This window comes from Bos indicus x Bos taurus, chromosome 4 (genome assembly GCF_003369695.1).
Source record: "Bos indicus x Bos taurus breed Angus x Brahman F1 hybrid chromosome 4, Bos_hybrid_MaternalHap_v2.0, whole genome shotgun sequence".
Classification (NCBI taxonomy): Eukaryota; Metazoa; Chordata; class Mammalia; order Artiodactyla; family Bovidae; genus Bos; species Bos indicus x Bos taurus.
This window is the reverse complement of record NC_040079.1, coordinates 25,775,025-25,793,039: the sequence shown is the minus strand read 5'-3', so window position 1 is coordinate 25,793,039 and position 18,015 is coordinate 25,775,025. Positions and strand designations below refer to the sequence as shown.

Sequence of the window (18,015 nt, the reverse complement as noted above, 5' to 3'; positions counted from 1 at the left end):
GATTGGACAGGGGACCCAGGGAGCTCAAGGAATCAAGATGAAAGCAGAGTTTTGAGCATGGTCGACTGGTAGGACAATGAACAGAGAAAGGGATGTGAGAAGAGGGAGCTGTTTCAGTACATATGAATTCAGTGCCACACATGAAGAATGTGCAGGATTTCCAAGTGGAAATGTCCGACAGGTCACAGGAAATTTAACAGTAGAGCTCAGGAGAGACAGTTATGGTTGGTGATGAGCTTGGGAATCAAGTGCAGAGTAAGTCATAGAATGAATGAGACCTTTAAGGAAAAGCAGAGGACCAAAGCCTGACCTTTAAGGAATGCCCGCATTCAAAGGATTTATTTATATATTTTACAAAGCTGAGTTTAGAAGTGCCAACTATATACATGCTGCTTGTCTTCACCACTGAAATATCAGCTTAAAGTGTGTATCCGTTTGAGAAGGCCAAGCAACACAGTATTTTTATGTCATAGTAGGAACTAAATTATAAACACCTAAACATGCTTCTAAAACAAATCTGGCTGAAGAAAAGGCTGATTTTCATAAAGAAGAAAGAATGATACAGTGAACATAATCTATGAGATTAGTGTATTTGACCCCATAAGGATGAGTCAAGTGAAAAAAAATTTGTGAGAAATATAAATAACATTTAATTAGAGAAAAGAAGATTATTTACTCATTTTTAACAGAAGTACCCCAAAATTTACCACATTTTCAGTGCAGTGTCTTCTTGAAGTATGAAGTCAAACTAATTCATTAAAGTATTTTTAATAAAAACTATAGTAAGTATATGTTGGCTGGAACATTTGTGAAGACAAATTAATATATGAAAGCTACCCAGAGCATAGTAACCCATCCCACCCTTAGTAGGGAAACAGAATCTTTCCTTTTTTAACATGTACCATTAGACTTTATGTGAAATATTTACTGTATGTTGCATGACACATAAACTTTAATATAAGAAATGATATATTTTTTATAATTATGAAGTAGATACACAAACTTTTGAAATGGAAGACTTAGACTGTAACATGTTCTTATATTTAACATGTTTAATTGGTATTATCCTAACAAATTTAGCACATATCAAAAGCAGTTATAAGATAGAAACCTCCTTTCTTTTGGACATCTGACTTTTTAAAAACAGGAACAAGATTTACAAATTATACAAAAGAAGCAGCGTATATAATACCGACATGGAGTTTTTGAGAAGATACTGGTTTTCCAGGTAAAGCAGTCTCTAATAATATGTCAACCCAGAAAACATATACAGATGCTAGCTAGCCTTAGATACACTACTTATACATTTAAAAAAATAGATGGGAGGGTCAAGCAAAACTTACAAATTTGGTAATTTCCTACTCTCCAGATATTTTGAACACATCTAAGAAATTTAAACAGATAAGATAGAATATGATCTTAAAGAAGGGAACTCAATATTAGAGAATAGTGAAACTGAGTTATTAAAACCAAGGCAATTGTTTTTTTTTTGATGTCTTCAGTCTCTTGACTAAGACCTAAATAGTTTAATTCTATCAGCTAAATTTAACCCAAGTTGACTTTTTATTTTTCTGTTTAGTTTACGGTCTTTTATTCACATCAAGTCTTTGATGTAATTTTACACTCACAGCACATTACAAATCAGACAAGGTGTGTTTCAAGTGCTTAATAGCCTTAGGTGGCTGCTGTAATGGAACAGCTCAGGTGTAAAAAGACATAAAGAGATGCATGTGCACATGTGCTTTCAAACCACTTCTTGGTGATAAGCTAAGTTGAAAGGTACCAGGAGAGATAACAGTCAGAGGGTCTGGGGGACTTGGCTGGTGGTGGTGGGGAAGGGGAGGGGATAGTCCCCTGGGAAAGCAACATTTAGGCAGAACTTAGAAGGGTGCTGAGGAGGGTCAGAAAGACCAAGAGTGGGGCAGGAATGTCTCAGGCAGTGGGAGTGCATGGAGGCCACTGAGAGGGCCAGTCTGGCTGGGGCAGGGAAGGAGAGAGGTAAGGCAAGACTGGAGTGGAAGGGGCGAGGGCATCACAGAAAAGACCATGCAGCATTTTTCAAACCATGTTCAAAAACTGAACTTCACAGAGAGCTGACTTTTTAAACATTAATACCATCAAATCTCTTTCAATAATATTTTAAAAATACACATGAATTAACATTATTTAGAAGTTTATCTCATTTCTTTAAATCTGGGCCTTGGGCTGATTTGCCAAACACTGGGGAAATACAGACATTAAAAAAAATGAGCAATTTGCTTGTTTCTTTTTAATTATTTATACTAAATAACTCAATTGAAAAAACACTTTTGTGGGGAACAATATGGTGAATGATTCTTATTTGGTGGTTACAATGAAGAAGGACTCGAATTAATTAAGGGGTAACCGCACTGTTTTGTGTCAACAAAAATCTGAAGGGTTGTAGTTTTTTCTGAAATGATAAAAAATTGAAGGTAATTTTTCTTGGTGTAGAATATGTTTCACACTAGCTATTTTCTGTTACATCTAAAGAGTCTGTAACATGCATATACTATCTTATTTCAGAAGAGGCAGTGACTCAGATGCTTAGATTCAACTTCTGATTCAGTCAAATGAAGTCCAAATGTTTGGAATTAAATTATCCACTACTCTCCAAAAATCCACAAAATATTCACACCAGAGAGGCCAAGATTAACTCTCCTAAAAAAAGAAAAAAAAAAAATTAGTGAAATTGATTGACAAGCATTTAAGGTCTTTTTTTCCCCCCCAAATAACAGGAGTCTTTACAAGGAATACAAGTTTAATTGACATTTAGTGCTTTTCTGCAATCAGTTATGTTATACATGGTTTATCAGATGAATTCTAGTAACAGTTATTACTTTCTTACCTGTGCTTAAAACCCAAATTTAGAATAAATGGTTTATGGAGTGTTGAAAATTAATTTTTCAGTGGAACTCAAGAACTACTACAACAGATGGAGTTAACAGGACAATTTTAGCAAGTAAGTAAAAGTGTCAATTAAATTTTTTTAAATGGAGATTTAGAGATGCTAGGCCTCTTAGAGAACTTTACATATTTGATTTCATTTAGGAGTTTTCTAATTATTTGGGATGCTTCAGTAAATATGGGTATTACTAATATAGCTTAAATTAAGCCTTACTGCACATAATATAAAGAAAAATCTACTCCATAGAGTAATACAACTGTATTCAAAGTAAGAGGAAGGAGAAGAGGGCCAAAAGAGAACAAGGACTCATCTAACAGGATGGCAGTCAAAGGAGAACTACACATCTCTACCATCTGGAGCCAGAAGAGTTCTAAGCGGTTGCTTTTGGGAGATGGGCTTGGGAAGTTCTGGGAATGCCTTATTTCTGTCATGAAATTTTAGCACACTGTGACTTTTAAAATTATGAGTATGTATTCATTTTAATAAAAAAAATTTAAAATGTACCAAAAATGCTCTTCAAAAAGGGTAATTTCATCAACTGTGTTTTTTCTCCATACCCTCAACAACATGGCAAATGAGAAATTTCAGTATGATAGGGAAAGAAAAAATTTAATTTTGGCTTGCTTGTAAATGAGACTAAGCGTTTTTTCATGTTTGTTAACCACTTGCACAACACTCTTCTATGAAAAAGTATTTCGTTCATGTTTTTGACGATTTTCTGTATTTTTCTTTTCTAATGTGCACGCTCTCTATGTATGATGGATATTACCTTGGCTTTGCTCTAAGCATTATAATTATGCTTTGTCTCAGTTTGTCACTTAGTTTCAAACTTTATTTATGGTGTCTTTTGCTAAACAGGACACTTTACTGTGCAGTCAATTCTGTCTAGATTTTTTTCCTTCTTGGAAGTAAAACATTCATATCATTCTAGTAACTACACAAATAAGTGGCACTGAATTGATACTGTATTTGTATCAATCTGCTGTATTATGGGCATGATTCCAAGTGGACTATATTTGAGCCACTTGCTTATTTCCTTTATGACACAGGAGGGCAGTTTTTAACATTTGGTTGTTCTACAATGTATTAAAAAGATCAATCATATTTTAAAAGCTAGTAATTTCAGTTTTTTTCCCCTGGATTAAAAAAATCAAATAAATAAAAAAGATTAATTTTAGTCTAAAATGTTTCACTTATGTTTCCACATATAAGGGGCTCATTCAGTTAAAATAAGCACTTTAAGAATTGTATCAATTCTTTTGGGCTTCTGAGTAAATCACTGTCCCACTAAGTACTTTAAAGATTTTACATTTGTATGTATCTGACAAACTATATATGGCACTCAACACAAGCTTGTATCAGTTATCAATTTAGATTTTTTGAGGAAAAGATAAATTTTCAATTAAAATAAAAAATTCACTATTTAAAATACTGCTAAATTAATTCCCCACTTCAAAATAGCCTTCCAGAAACACTTTTAAATGAAGAATTACAAAGCCATAGCACATTCCATCTTTCTAATATATGTGTATCTATAACCAAATGCTGCTAGAAAATTTAGGAAAAAAGTCTATTTACTGACACAGAAAAATATCCAAGCTACACCATAAGATCAAAAGGCAGCTCACAAGGTAATATGTTTGGGTACAATATATTTTTAAATAAAATGAAAAATAAAAACAGAATCAACTTTCCCCATAAAGTAACTGGAAAAACATACACCTCCAACTGATAACCCAGTAGGTACCTTGAAGGAGTGGCACTGAGAGACAGTTGATCAGAGGGGAGTTTTCAATTACTAGTTTATACACTGCTGTATTGTTTAAATATTTCTGTATTGAGCATGCATTATTTTTGTAATTAAAAAATAAAAAAGAACCATGGTAGCAGAGATGCCTGACAAAAGTGAGTTTCTTAATCTTTCTTACATTAAAAAAAATACATGCTACAGGAAGCTGATAAATTTCTTAGAAAGCTGTTTATAAATTTCAGTTTATGTCCTAAAAATCTTTGCATCTAATATGTTTAATTAAGGATAGGAGTTTGTCTTTCTCCAGTGCAGTGCTGTCCAACAGAAATATAATATATAACCTTAAAAACTAAACAGTAAAAAGAAACAGGTGAAAATAATTTTAATAATATACTTCATTTAACTCAGTATATCCAACATATTATTTCAACATGTAATCAATATACACAATTATTAAAGAGATATTTTACTTTATTATTTGATACTAGGTCTTTAAATTCTAGTCTATGTATTTCACACTATAGCGCGTTGTGTGCATGCTCAGTCGCGTCTGACTCTGCAACCCGGTGGACTGTTGCCCTCCAGGCACCTCTGTCCATGATATTTCCCAGGCAAGAATACTGGAGTGGGCTACCATTTCCTCCTCCAGGGGATCTTTTACACTGACAGCCCATCTCAATCTAGACTAGTCATATTTCAAATGCTCAATGCCACACACATGTGGCTGGTGGCTGCTGTGTGGGACAGTGCCGTTCTAAACCTGTATTAAATAGGACATGCAGAGAACTCAACAGAAACATGAAGATCAGAGCTGAACAGACTGATGCTTTCTACTCAGCTCTTCCCTTTTCATTTTTTTAGCCTCAGGTTACTTAGTGCAGGCAGAGATGCACCCAGAAGCCAGATTCTCAGACTTCCAGCCTGTGCATTACCAGATTTACCCAGCATTAGCTAGGGTCCATTTACTTCACATACTGTTTTGAAGCACTGAAATTTCAAATCACCAAAATGACAAGACAGCAATTTTGAGTTTACTGTAACAGTATGTGAGCTTCATTACTAAGTATTTAGACGACACAAAGTAAATAATTTCAACTGACCATTCTTCCATTCCAATTAACAGTATTATGGAATGGGTGCTGACTTAAGCCTCTTTGGAAGTGTAAATATTTTGTAGAAGGCTCTGTGTCTGAAATGGGATAGCCTGAACAAACAAGACTCCAGTTGGTTTGTTTGTTTTTTTAATTTTAAAGTGGCGAGAGCCTGATATATCTGAATTGTCCCTCTGGGGGACACCACTGTAAAAGCCAATAATGTGGTCGAATTGCCTTTTTATCAATAGGGAAATGGAGGTTTTAAGGAATTAATGGACTTGCTCAAAATGGCAGAAATCGTTAGCAAAAGCGCTGAGCCAGTACTAGAAGTCATGTCTTGTATCGTTTAGTACACACATCTTTTCAGTATATGATGCTGCCTTCTGCAGAATCCGAACATAAGAAAAAGTGTATAAAATAAGTACTTGTATTAAAGCATAAATACCTACCCAAGCATTCCTGACTCTTTGGTTTTTATAATGTAGAGGAACATCAACAGTGTATGAAACATATTATTTCGGCCCTGGAACAAAGACAAAAAAACCCAGCAAGATTTAAACCAAACCAGAACAAAAATTCAGCCTGAGAGGTAAGTGTGGGTCCTATCAATTTACATTCTACTAATTCAGAATTCAATGTAATTCAGGCTTTCATTGATTCATTAAACAAAGTCCCTACTTTTGTGCTATAAGTGGGACTTCTGTGGTGAATAAAACAGAGAGGATCCATGTAATCAAGGAGCTTAAAGTCTAGCAGAAGGAAAGGCAGACAGGAAACTCAGAACTAACGTGTGAGGAATGTTATGAGAGAGGAGGAGGTGCAGGGTGCCATGGGAACAAATACATAAAAACCAGAGCAGTGAAGCAATGCCTCCCTGAGAAGAGATATTTTTAAGTTGAGACCTGAAAGATAAGCAGAAATAAACACACTGGGAAGTTCCCACACAAGGGGAGCAGCATTTACGAAGGACTGGCTGGGAGATACTCTGAAGTTGGTACGCTATATCCTACACACAAAACACTACCCCCAAAATCAACAGTTTAAACAAAAGTGTTGAGATTAAAAAATCTTTAATCACGCTTTAAAATACATTATGATACATACAGTATAAGTAATATATTAAATGTAAATTTATTTTATCTACAAGGGACAAGGCAGTATTTTGCTAGCACTAAAATCAAACTACTGATAGCTCCTGATTTAGATTTTCAGTTTACTGATTAACTTACACCTGTTCACTCTGATTTAAGTTGTTTTGACTAAAATATCTTTAGGATATATGATTTTTAAAGACAGTGTTTCTTTAAATGGCCCAAATTATTTACACTTACAAAGTTGAAATATTAAACTTAAAAAAAAAAGAAATATTCTCTCCTGGGTATCTGACAGAATGAAGAATATAATTTTATGATTTAGTCTACGTAAAATTTCTTTAGTAAAGATGCTGGTAACAAAATAACCACAAAGGTCATCAACAGAACTGATGTTTATAATTAAGAGTAAAATGTCTGGATAGAAGTATAAACTGGTACAATAAATTTTTTCATATAGTAATTTGATAATATATTTTAACAGCCTTGAAAATATTCTATTACCTAGAATTCCACTTTTGGACTTTGAGCTAAAAAATTATCCAAAATACAGATAGTTATATGCATAAAGGTATTTATGACAATGAAGAATTAGAAACATCCAAAATGTCCAACTGTAGGGAGTGGTTGCATAAATTATATCTTTATCATGAAGTTTTAAAATTGTCATTAAAAAGTGTTTTTATGAAGACTTTTAAAGTCATGGAAAATTATGTTATAATGTTAATTTTTAAAACGATATAGAACTATACAAACAATATGATTTCAACCCATAAAAAAGTACAGAGAAAACCAAAATAAAAAAAAATAAAAAACACCAAATAGTAACAGCTTCCTCTAAGTAATGGAATGAATTTTTCTTCCTTTTCTTCATACTTTTCCAAATTAAGTATATATTACTTTCAGAATTTAAAAAAAAGGGATATAAAAATAGCACTTTCCCCCTAACTTAAGAAGTTTACCTATTTCATAAAGAGAATCTAATTTTAAAAGAAATATCAAAGTAAGTCATCCATGACATTAGTAATAGCAACTGCTGTTGCTTCTAAATAGAAGTACCTTTGGAAGATTGTAGACATGACGCTGGTAGATTAGCTCATAATGGGGAGGGTTGATAGCACTCTGATAAATGCAAAAAACATTCTCATTCGTCACATCTGTAAACAAAATAGGCTACATTAAAAAACAAACGAAAAGCTTCCACTACATTATTTTATGTGAAAAGCTCAACTCATTCTTTTAGGAGAGGTTGTTTATACCTGGTTTATTTGGTGTCTGAACAAAGTGCTGAGAAGTAAATGTTTTTCCATCAGGATATTTAGGATGTGGAGGTAATCTGGAATCAAGGTAGGTGCAAAATACATGCATGATGATCTGAAGACAAGGAAATAATTTTTCAAAGTCAGCATGAAAACCTATGTGTGGTACTTTTCAAACATCTGTTTATAATGATTGCAATTTTTAAATTTTTCCCCTGAGAAAGAATTAGCAAAAATGCTTTCAAGTGATTATATTTGTAAGCTGAAATCTATAAAATGAAAAGATAAAACACATTCCTAATTTTGTGTTAAGTGGATTATTCACCCTCATATAGTTAATTAACAGCAAAATGAAGATAAAATACACATATAGTCCATTCTTGACTATCAGCATTTAAAACTTCATTTTCACATGCAACAGTCATTTTAAAAAAACAAACATAATTTTGAGAAACTTTTAAATGCCTAAAACTTTAGTCTTTGATCTCATAAATCTAATTCTAGGAATCTGTCTTAAAGTCATAACCCGAAATTAGAAAGAAACATGCAATATGTTACTCCCAACAGTATTTAAGACAGAAAAACAAAAATCCGCCCCCTGCCACTACATATTTCTAAAACTTTAAGGTCAGTTAAATGACAGTGAGTAATAATGCAAATACTTAAACACTGAAAAGTGAAAGAAAGCAGGATACAAATTTTATAATTACATCTGTGATAAAAAACATTAAAAATAGCACAGTCTAAGTAAAGAAAAAATAAGAAAATACACCAAAATATTAATAGTGGTTGGGTTAAGATGCCAGTACAATTTTAATTTTTTATTTCTACTTAATTTCTAAAGTCTTTTTATTTAAAAACATTTTTTTCAATTTTTTTTTTTTTTTCTTTTTCAGCCACAGCATGCAGCTTGCAGGATCTTAGTTCCCTGACCAGGGACTGAACCTGGGCTTACAGCAGTGAAAGCAGTGAGTCCTAACCACTGGACCACCAGGGAATTCCCTCTAAGTTCTTTTAATGCTTATTTTATAATGGAAAAATGAACCCATAACAAAAATGTCAAACTGAGAAAAATAAATAAAAATAAATAAAATAAATAAAAATAAAACTGAGGACTTACAGCAGAATCCGTGGGCAGGTCTGTATCCCACTTGCGACCTTTAAAGTCTCCACCTCTATTCCATCGAAACGAGCTCATACAGCCTCCCTGAGAAAGTTCTGTAGCAAGAGAGGTGAGATTAAAAAAAAGCTAAGAATGTATACTAAAGAAGGAGAAACAGGCTAAGGAGTTACAACAAGGAAAGCATGTCATCTTAAAAACCCAATCAAAACATTCAAACAAAGAAATACACAATATAAAAAATTAAATAGCACCATGAAGAAAGAGTAAGATAAATCCAATGTAAGACAAGATTACTGTTCAGGATTCTTAAAAAAGGCAATGTCACGTGGGGGGGGAAAATTGGCAGAACTGTTTTAGACAAAGAGATTAAAAAAAAGAGAAAGCAATACAATGTAATGTGTGAACATAAACTATTCCAGTTAGGGGAAAAAAGGGTATATAACAGTCTCTGGACAAATGGGAAATCTGAATATAAACTGGATTATCAGATATAGAAATATTCATTCTTAAGGTCTGACAATTCTATTACAGTTATGTAAAATGTTCTTACTTTTAGGAACTCATGTGCTGAGAAATAATGATGTCCACAATGTTAGAGCAAAAAAATGTGTGTGTGTATATGTAAAATGCATGTGTGTATGTATATAGAGAGAGAATCAAATATTGTAAAAGGATGGTAATTGTTCAATCTGGAAGCCCCATATAAATGTTCACTTTGTTTTTTAAACATTTTTGTATACTTGACATATAAAACTTTATATATATACATATGTGTATACACACTCTGTATATATGTGCACACACACGTCTTTTTTGGATGTATAAATATCTTGTTAGCTATGAGGCAAAGTGAAGAGTTAGTCACTCAGTTGTGCCCGACTCTTTGCAACCCCATGGACTGTAGCCTGTCAGACTTCTTCATCCATGGGATTTTCCAGGCAAGAATACTGGAGTCGGTTGCCATTTCCTCCTCCAGGGGATCTTCCCGAACCAGGGATCAAACCTGGGTCTTCCTGCATTGGCAGGCGGATTCTTTATCACTGTGCCACCTGGCTATGTATATAAGCTGTATTTTTCATACTATAAAAGTATGACGTGTGATCACTGTTTGTGGTTCTCTTTTTAAAAGGCCTTATCCTCTTCTACAGATACATATCAAGATCCTTGCAGATAATCTGATGACGACATACAGAACTGGCCTCAAATAATGCAGGAAGGGAGGAGGTAGATGGGAATATGCAAAGGGTGAGGGCTGCACAGGGACTGATGGCTGCTAGAACTGGGTGCTGGTATAAGAAGGCTGAGCAGACTCTTGTGTCTAGTTTTAAGTACATTTGAATTCTCCTTATACAAAACGTTTTTGGGGAGCAGGAGAGGGTGGGATGAATGAGAGAGTAGCACTGACATATACTACCATGTGTCAAACAGCTAGCCAGCAGGAAGCCGCCACACAGCACAGGGAGCTCAGCTCGGTGCTCTGTGACGACCCAGATGGGTGGGACTTGGGGGGACTGGTGGGAGGGAGGCTCAGGAAGTAAGGGAGGATATATATATGGTGGAAACTAACACAACACTATAAAACAATTATACTCAAAAAAAAAGTAATGATAAATGTTTATTCCTGAACCCTAGTCTAAAGCTAGAATACAGAAGGGGCAACATAACACATAACATAAATTAAGATTTATGATAAATCTGAAAAGTGAAATAATATTTCTAAAACTTGTTTTAGTGATGAGACCATTTTACAGAGTCTATCCAAATGAATGTAGGGAGGCATAAACAGAGTATGTGGGGGTATCAGGGAGGCTAAATATCCTGATTCTCAAGTCAGGCTCCTGAGAAGACTGTGTACGTGTATATACGTGCACACTCTCTGTCACTCAGTCATGTCTAACTCTTTGAGACTTCACAGACTGCAGCCCTCCAGGCTCCTCTGTCTATGGGATTTTACAGGCGAGAATACTGGAGTGGGTTGCTCTTGTCTTCTCCAGGGGATCTTCCCAACCCAGGAAAATAACCAGGATTATTTTCCCCAAATGATCAGGATATAACAGACATATAAAGAAGCAACATATTACATATGACCTATAAAAACTGAAAGAAATAAGATCAGCATACTAAAATTATAAAGAATGTCATTGTGGCATCCATTCTTGGTGGTTTAAGAATAGAAAATGAATGAAATATTCACACGAACCCATTTAGCTCATATTTAAGTTTCCCTATATAGGACAAAATTATTACTGTATTCAAGGATAATTACATTATTTTGATCATTTTTAAGCATATAAAATATAAAACCCACATCTGTTCAAGTATTAGCCTTAATGAAGCCATAATGTGTATTTATAAAGTAAGACCATACTTAGTGATACTTAATAATGAAAAAAAATTTCTTTCCCATGTTACCTTTATTTATAAAATTTCAAAGTACTGAAACAGCTCTCATTTTTTCCCCCTTCAAATCAATAATTACCTTTGATCCTTTCAAACAAGTATTCCTGATTTGGAGTGAGGTCTAGATACTGCACGATTGTATTCAGAGTTGGAATGAGTGGAGCTTTGACTAAAGCAGCCTGTTTCAAGCTAGTAATACTAGCCTCTGTTAAAATTAAAACACACAGGACACACAGGTTATTCTTCGTGGGGACCTTCAAAAAAACTTCAAATGCTCTTCCCTGAATAGATGTTGAAGAATAAATAAAAGCAATGATAGTTTATCTTAACAACCTGCATTATCTACTTCACCTACAATTTACTTGACCATTTCTGGCAAGGTGGCAGCTATATAAACAACTAATACACAGGAGATTCTTGCAGGGTGTATATATTAATAAAAATATACACAATAGCTTTCAAAATCAGATTGAGTTAAAAGATGTCTATTCTGCCACTGACAAGTGAAAACTTTATGACAGTGATTTCTCTCATCATTTCATGCAAGACTACTATCCAAAGAAATTAATAAACCAACAGAAAGTTTCAAATGCCCAACCTTACTATACAGTGTTGGGAAAAGAGGCTTTCTTATAGGTGACATTATTGCTAGAATATAAATTCGTTTTAAGCTTTTTGAAGGATTATGTACAAAGGCTTAATACATTTATATCTATTGAACTTACAACTTCACCTCTCAGAAATTATCCTAAAGAAGTAATTATAAATGTACACAAATATTTAAGGACATTTACTCACAGCACTATTAGTAACAGTAAGGGGAAAATCTTCTATTAAATAACAAAGATCAGTTAAATACAATATACTACATACATAGAAAAGAAATATAAACTAGCCATAAAAATAGTACTGGAGAATACTTAACAAAAAGAAAAAGTGGAGGGAAAAAAGGAGGTATGACTTTAATTCAATTAAAAACATATACACATACATACTATTTGCTCAACTCCCAAATACATACTTTCCACGTTCTTAAATTATGATATAACGTACAACTGATATATATAGTTGATTATCATAGTATCTTTCTCCAAAAAAGAATACACAATTGTAACTAAAACTGACTGATTCTCCATGTTTTTTTTAAATTTATTTTTAAATTGATGGACAATTGCTTTACAGAATTTTGTTGCTTTCTGCCAAATAAAAACATGAATCAGCCATAGGTATACATATGTCCTGATACCCCTCGTCCAAGGTAAGGAGCATTGGCTGTGCTTTGCTGGAGCAGCCATGAAGAGATACCCCATGCCCAAGGTAAGACAAACCCAAGTAAGATGGTAGGTGTTGCAAGAGGGCATCAGAGGGCAGACACAATGAAACCATACTCATAGACAACTAGTCAATCTAATCACACTAGGACCGAAGCCTTGTCTAACTCAATGAAACTAAGCCATGTCCGTGGGGCAACCTAAAATGGGCGGGTCATGGTGGAGAGATTTGACAGAATGTGGTCCACTGGAGAAGGGAATGGCAAACCACTTCAGTATTCTTGCCTTGAGAACCCCATGAACAGTATGAAAAGGCAAAATGATAGGATACTGAAAGAGAAACTCCCCAGGTCAGTAGGTGCCCAATATGCTACTGGAGATCAGTGGAGAAATAACTCCAGAAAGAATGAAGGGATGGAGCCAAAGCAAAAAGAATACCCAGCTGTGGATGTGACTGGTGATAGAAGCAAGGTCCGATGCTGTAAAGACCAATACTGCATAGGAACCTGGAATGTCAGGTCCATGAATCAAGGCAAATTGGAAGTGGTCAAACAAGAGATGGCAAGAGTGAATGTTGACATTCTAGCAATCAGCGAACTGAACTGGACTGAATTTAACTTAGATGACCATTATATCTACTACTGCGGGCAGGAATCCCTCAGAAGAAATGGAGTAGCCATCATGGTCAACAAAAGATCCGAAATGCAGTACTTGGATGCAATCTCAAAAACGACAGAATGATCTCTGTTCGTTTCCAAGGCAAACCATTCAATATCACAGTAATCCAAGTCTATGCCCCAACCAGTAACGCTGAAGAAGCTGAAGTTGAACGGTTCTATGAAGATCTACAAGACCTTTTAGAACTAAGACCCAAAAAGATGTCCTTTTCATTACAGGGGACTGGAATGCAAAAGTAGGAAGTCAAGAAACACCTGGAGTAACAGGCAAATTTGGCCTTGGGATATGGAATGAAGCAGGGCAAAGACTAATAGAGTTTTGCCAAGAAAATGCACTGGTCATAACAAACACCCTCTTCCAACAACACAAGAGAAGACTCTACACATGGACATCACCAGATGGTCAACACTGAAATCAGATTGATTATATTCTTTGCAGCCAAAGATGGAGAAGCTCTATACAGTCAGCAAAAACAAGACCAGGAGCTGACTGTGGCTCAGACCATGAACTCCTTATTGCCAAATTCAGACTTAAACTGAAGGAAGTAGGGAAAACCACTAGACCATTCAGGTATGACCTAAATCAAATCCCTTATGATTATACAGTGGAAGTGAGAAATAGATTTAAGGGCCTAGATCTGATAGATAGAGTGCCTGATGAACTATGGAATGAGGTTTGTGACATTGTACAGGAAACAGGGATCAAGACCATTCCCATGGAAAAGAAATGCAAAAAAGCAAAATGGCTTTCTGGGGAGGCCTTACAAATAGCTGTGAAAAGAAGAGAAGCGAAAAACAAAGGAGAAAAGGAAAGATATAAACATCTGAATGCAGAATTCCAAAGAATAGCAAGAAGAGATAAGAAAGCCTTCTTCAGTGATCAATGCAAAGAAATAGAGGAAAACAACAGAATGGGAAAGACTAGAGATCTCTTCAAGAAAATCAGAGATACCAAAGGAACATTTCATGCAAAGATGGGCTCAATAAAGGACAGAAATGGTATGGGCCTAACAGAAGCAGAAGATATTAAGAAGAGATGGCAAGAATACACAGAAGAACTGTATAAAAAAGATCTTTACGACCCAGATAATCACGATGGTGGGATCACTGACCTAGAACCAGACATCCTGGAATGTGAAGTCAAGTGGGCCTTAGGAAGCATCACTACGAACAAAGCTAGTGGAGGTGATGGAATCCCAGTTGAGCTATTCCAAATCCTGAAAGATGATGCTGTGAAAGTGCTGCACTCAATATGCCAGCACATTTGGAAAACTCAGCAGTGGCCACAGGACTGGAAAAGGTCAGTTTTCATTCTAATCCCAAAGAAAGGCAATGCCAAAGAATGCTCAAACTACCGCACAATTGCACTCATCTCACACGCTAGTAAAGTAATGCTCAAAATTCTCCAAGCCAGGCTTCAGCAATATGTGAACCGTGAACTTCCTGATGTTCAAGCTGGTTTTAGAAAAGGCAGAGGAACCAGAGATCAAATGGCCAACATCCGCTGGATCATGGAAAAAGCAAGAGAGTTCCAGAAAAACATCTATTTCTGCTTTATTGACTATGCCAAAGCCTTTGACTGTGTGGATCACAATGAACTGTGGAAAATTCTTCAAGAGATGGGAATACCAGACCACCTGATCTGCCTCTTGAGAAATCTGTATGCAGATCAGGAAGCAACAGTTAGAACTGGACATGGAAAAACAGACTGCTTCCAAATAGGAAAAGGGGTATGTCAAGGCTGTATACTGTCACCCTGTTTATTTAACTTATATACAGAGTACATTATGAGGAACGCTGGACTGGAAGAAACACAAGCTGGAATCAAGATTGCCAGGAGAAATATCAATCACCTCAGATATGCAGATGACACCACCCTTATGGCAGAAAGTGAAGAGGAACTAAAAAGCCTCTTGATGAAGGTGAAAGTGGAGAGTGAAAAAGTGGGCTTAAAGCTCAACATTCAGAAAACAAAGATCATGGCATCCGGTCCCATCACTTCATGGCAAATAGATGGGGAAACAGTGGAAACGGTGTCAGACTTTATTTTTGTGGGCTCCAAAATCACTGCAGATGGTGACCGCAGCCATGAAATGAAAAGATGCTTACTCCTTGGAAGGAAAGTTATGACCAACCTAGATAGCATATTCAAAAGCAGAGACATTACTTTGCCAAGAAAGGTTCGTCTAGTCAAGGCTATGGTTTTTCCTGTGGTCATGTATGGATGTGAGAGTTGGACTGTGAAGAAGGTTGAGCGCCGAAGAAGTGATGATTTTGAACTGTGGTGTTGAAGAAGACTCTTGAGAGTCCCTTGGACTGCAAGGAGATCCAACCAGTCCATTCTGAAGGAGATCAGCCCTGGGATTTCTTTGGAAGGAATGATGCTAAAGCTGAAACTCCAGTACTTTGGCCACCTCATGGGAAGAGTTGACTCATTGGAAAAGACTCTGATGCTGGGAGGGATTGGGGGCAGGAGGAGAAGGGGACGACAGAGGATGAGATGGCTGGATGGCATCACTGACTCGATGGACGTGAGTCTGAGTGAACTCTGGGAGTTGGTGATGGAGAGGGAGGCCTGGCGTGCTGCGATTCATGGGGTCGCAAAGAGTCAGACACGACTGAGCGACTGATCTGATCTGATACATATGTCCCCTCCCTCTTGAAAGATCTTTCTATGAAAACTAAAACTGAACAGTTTTCATGATTAAAGTAAAAAACAAAACAAAAAAACAACTGACTGATTGGGGAATACCGGAGTGGGTTGCCATTTCCTTCTCCAGGGGATGTTCCCAAACCAGGGATTGAACCTACACTGGCAGGTGGATTCTTTACCACCAGGAAAACCCACTTTCCAAATTTTCTACAATGAACATACACATGTTGTTTTTGCAGTGATAAAACAATGCTGTTCTTTCCTAAAAAACACATCACATTGGTAAAATATGAAAGATACTTATTTTTATAGCTTATAAAAAATCTCAAAAAAGTTAACTATAAGTTCAAATAATACTACCAAGACCTAGGAAGTAACCCTTCTAACTCTGCAGTCAGAGAGCTCTGGCCTCAAATCACTGGGCTAGTTACTTTACCTCTCTGAGTCTTAGTGGCCTGTTCCATAAAACAGGCACTAAAAGCTAGCTTTCAAGGTTAATGTGAATGTTGTGTACACTACATATAAAACATCTGGGGACTTCCACAATGCAGGGGGCCCAGGTTTGATCCCTGGTCAGGGAACTAGATCCCAGATGCTGCAACTAAGTAAGACCCAGCACAGCCAAATAACTAAACAAAAAAACTGGGGTACTTAGTAAATTGGTACTTTGTTGTTCAGTCGCTCAGCTGTGTCTGACTCTTTGTGACCCCTTGACTGTGGCACGTCAAGCTTTCCTGTCCTTCACTATCTCTCAGAGTTTGCCCAAACTCATGTCCACTGAGTCAATGATGCCAGTACTTTAGCAATGTACAATTTTATACTTAACCCAGAGAATAAAGACTGATGAAAAGATACCCAAAGCAAGTGGAAACTGTTAATATGCAATCCAAAGCTTTTACATATTTCAAAGAGAAATCCATTCTCTAGAAAGATCTGGTTGACTAAAATACTCCTTACATTTTTTAAACTTCACTACTTAGCACTAAGTAAGTTATAGTATATATACTTTAGGCAAATTATATTACACTAAACTTTAAGTTTTATTTTTAGCAGATAATTGAAAATGGGGGATTTTAAATTAGCATTGTTATACATTTTTTATGCTTTATACAGTTTTGTAATTAATATCTAATAAGCTACTTGTATCTTGAATATATAAAGAACACCTACAACTCAATAATAAAGACAACTCAATTTAAAAATGGGTAAGGGGGGGAATAAAATGGGTAAAAGATCTGAAAAGGTATTTCTCCTAAGAAGATATACAAAGGGCTCAGCACATGAATAGATGCTCAGTATTATTAGCCATCAGGAAAATGTAAAAAAAAAAAAAAAAGAAAAAAGGTAACAAAGGATGCTGTTAAATAGCCCATTACAAGAAGAAATTTTCCACTTGGCAGATTCACTGAAGGAACTCAAATGCTGGGCTCTGTTCTCACATACCTCCTATTTGCAGCTCTGGACAACCCATTCGCCTCATCTGCGTGCTGACAGACTCAATCTCTTGCACAAGCGGCACTAATATTGTCTCGTTGATCCACTAGGGAGAAATGAGATGAATGATTTTACACACATAATTTTAAAGCATTTCTCAAAAGATTATTTTCGTGAACGTTTTTTTTACCGTCTTGTACTTGAATATTAATAGAGTACATAGTGAAAGAGAATGGAAGTAACAGCAGCCACAGTTACAGAGTTAAGTAAATATGCTAACAGAATGCAAGTTAATGAAGTTATACTCTTAAATCAGATATGCCTGTTTGCCTGTTTT

General features: G+C 35.7%; 2 protein-coding genes across 4 annotated transcripts in view; one reads left to right on the top strand and one right to left on the bottom strand.

The window, feature by feature from the left end:
- KLHDC10 (kelch domain containing 10) overlaps positions 1-9,056 on the top strand; it is a 97,079-nt gene extending 88,023 nt beyond the window's left edge. Inside the window, exons 10-12 of one of the 2 annotated variants that reach the window (XM_027539000.1) lie at positions 2,929-2,980; positions 6,256-6,359; positions 9,017-9,056. In XM_027539000.1, coding sequence (XP_027394801.1) covers positions 2,929-2,980; positions 6,256-6,356 — 153 coding nt within the window. In that variant the 3' untranslated portion in view covers positions 6,357-6,359; positions 9,017-9,056. Of the gene's footprint in view, positions 1-2,928; positions 2,981-3,172; positions 5,822-6,255; positions 6,360-9,016 lie in introns of those variants that run through there. The other variant, XM_027539003.1, reaches the window with a different exon arrangement.
- Positions 627-18,015, bottom strand: part of TMEM209 (transmembrane protein 209) — a 32,278-nt gene continuing 14,889 nt past the window's right edge. For both annotated transcript variants that reach the window (XM_027538997.1, XM_027538996.1), the window contains exons 9-15: positions 17,688-17,784; positions 11,723-11,848; positions 9,241-9,338; positions 8,121-8,235; positions 7,921-8,018; positions 6,220-6,293; positions 627-2,679 (exon numbers count right to left, since the gene is read on the bottom strand). In XM_027538997.1, coding sequence (XP_027394798.1) covers positions 2,625-2,679; positions 6,220-6,293; positions 7,921-8,018; positions 8,121-8,235; positions 9,241-9,338; positions 11,723-11,848; positions 17,688-17,784 — 663 coding nt within the window. In that variant the 3' untranslated portion in view covers positions 627-2,624. The remainder of the gene's footprint in view (positions 2,680-6,219; positions 6,294-7,920; positions 8,019-8,120; positions 8,236-9,240; positions 9,339-11,722; positions 11,849-17,687; positions 17,785-18,015) is intronic.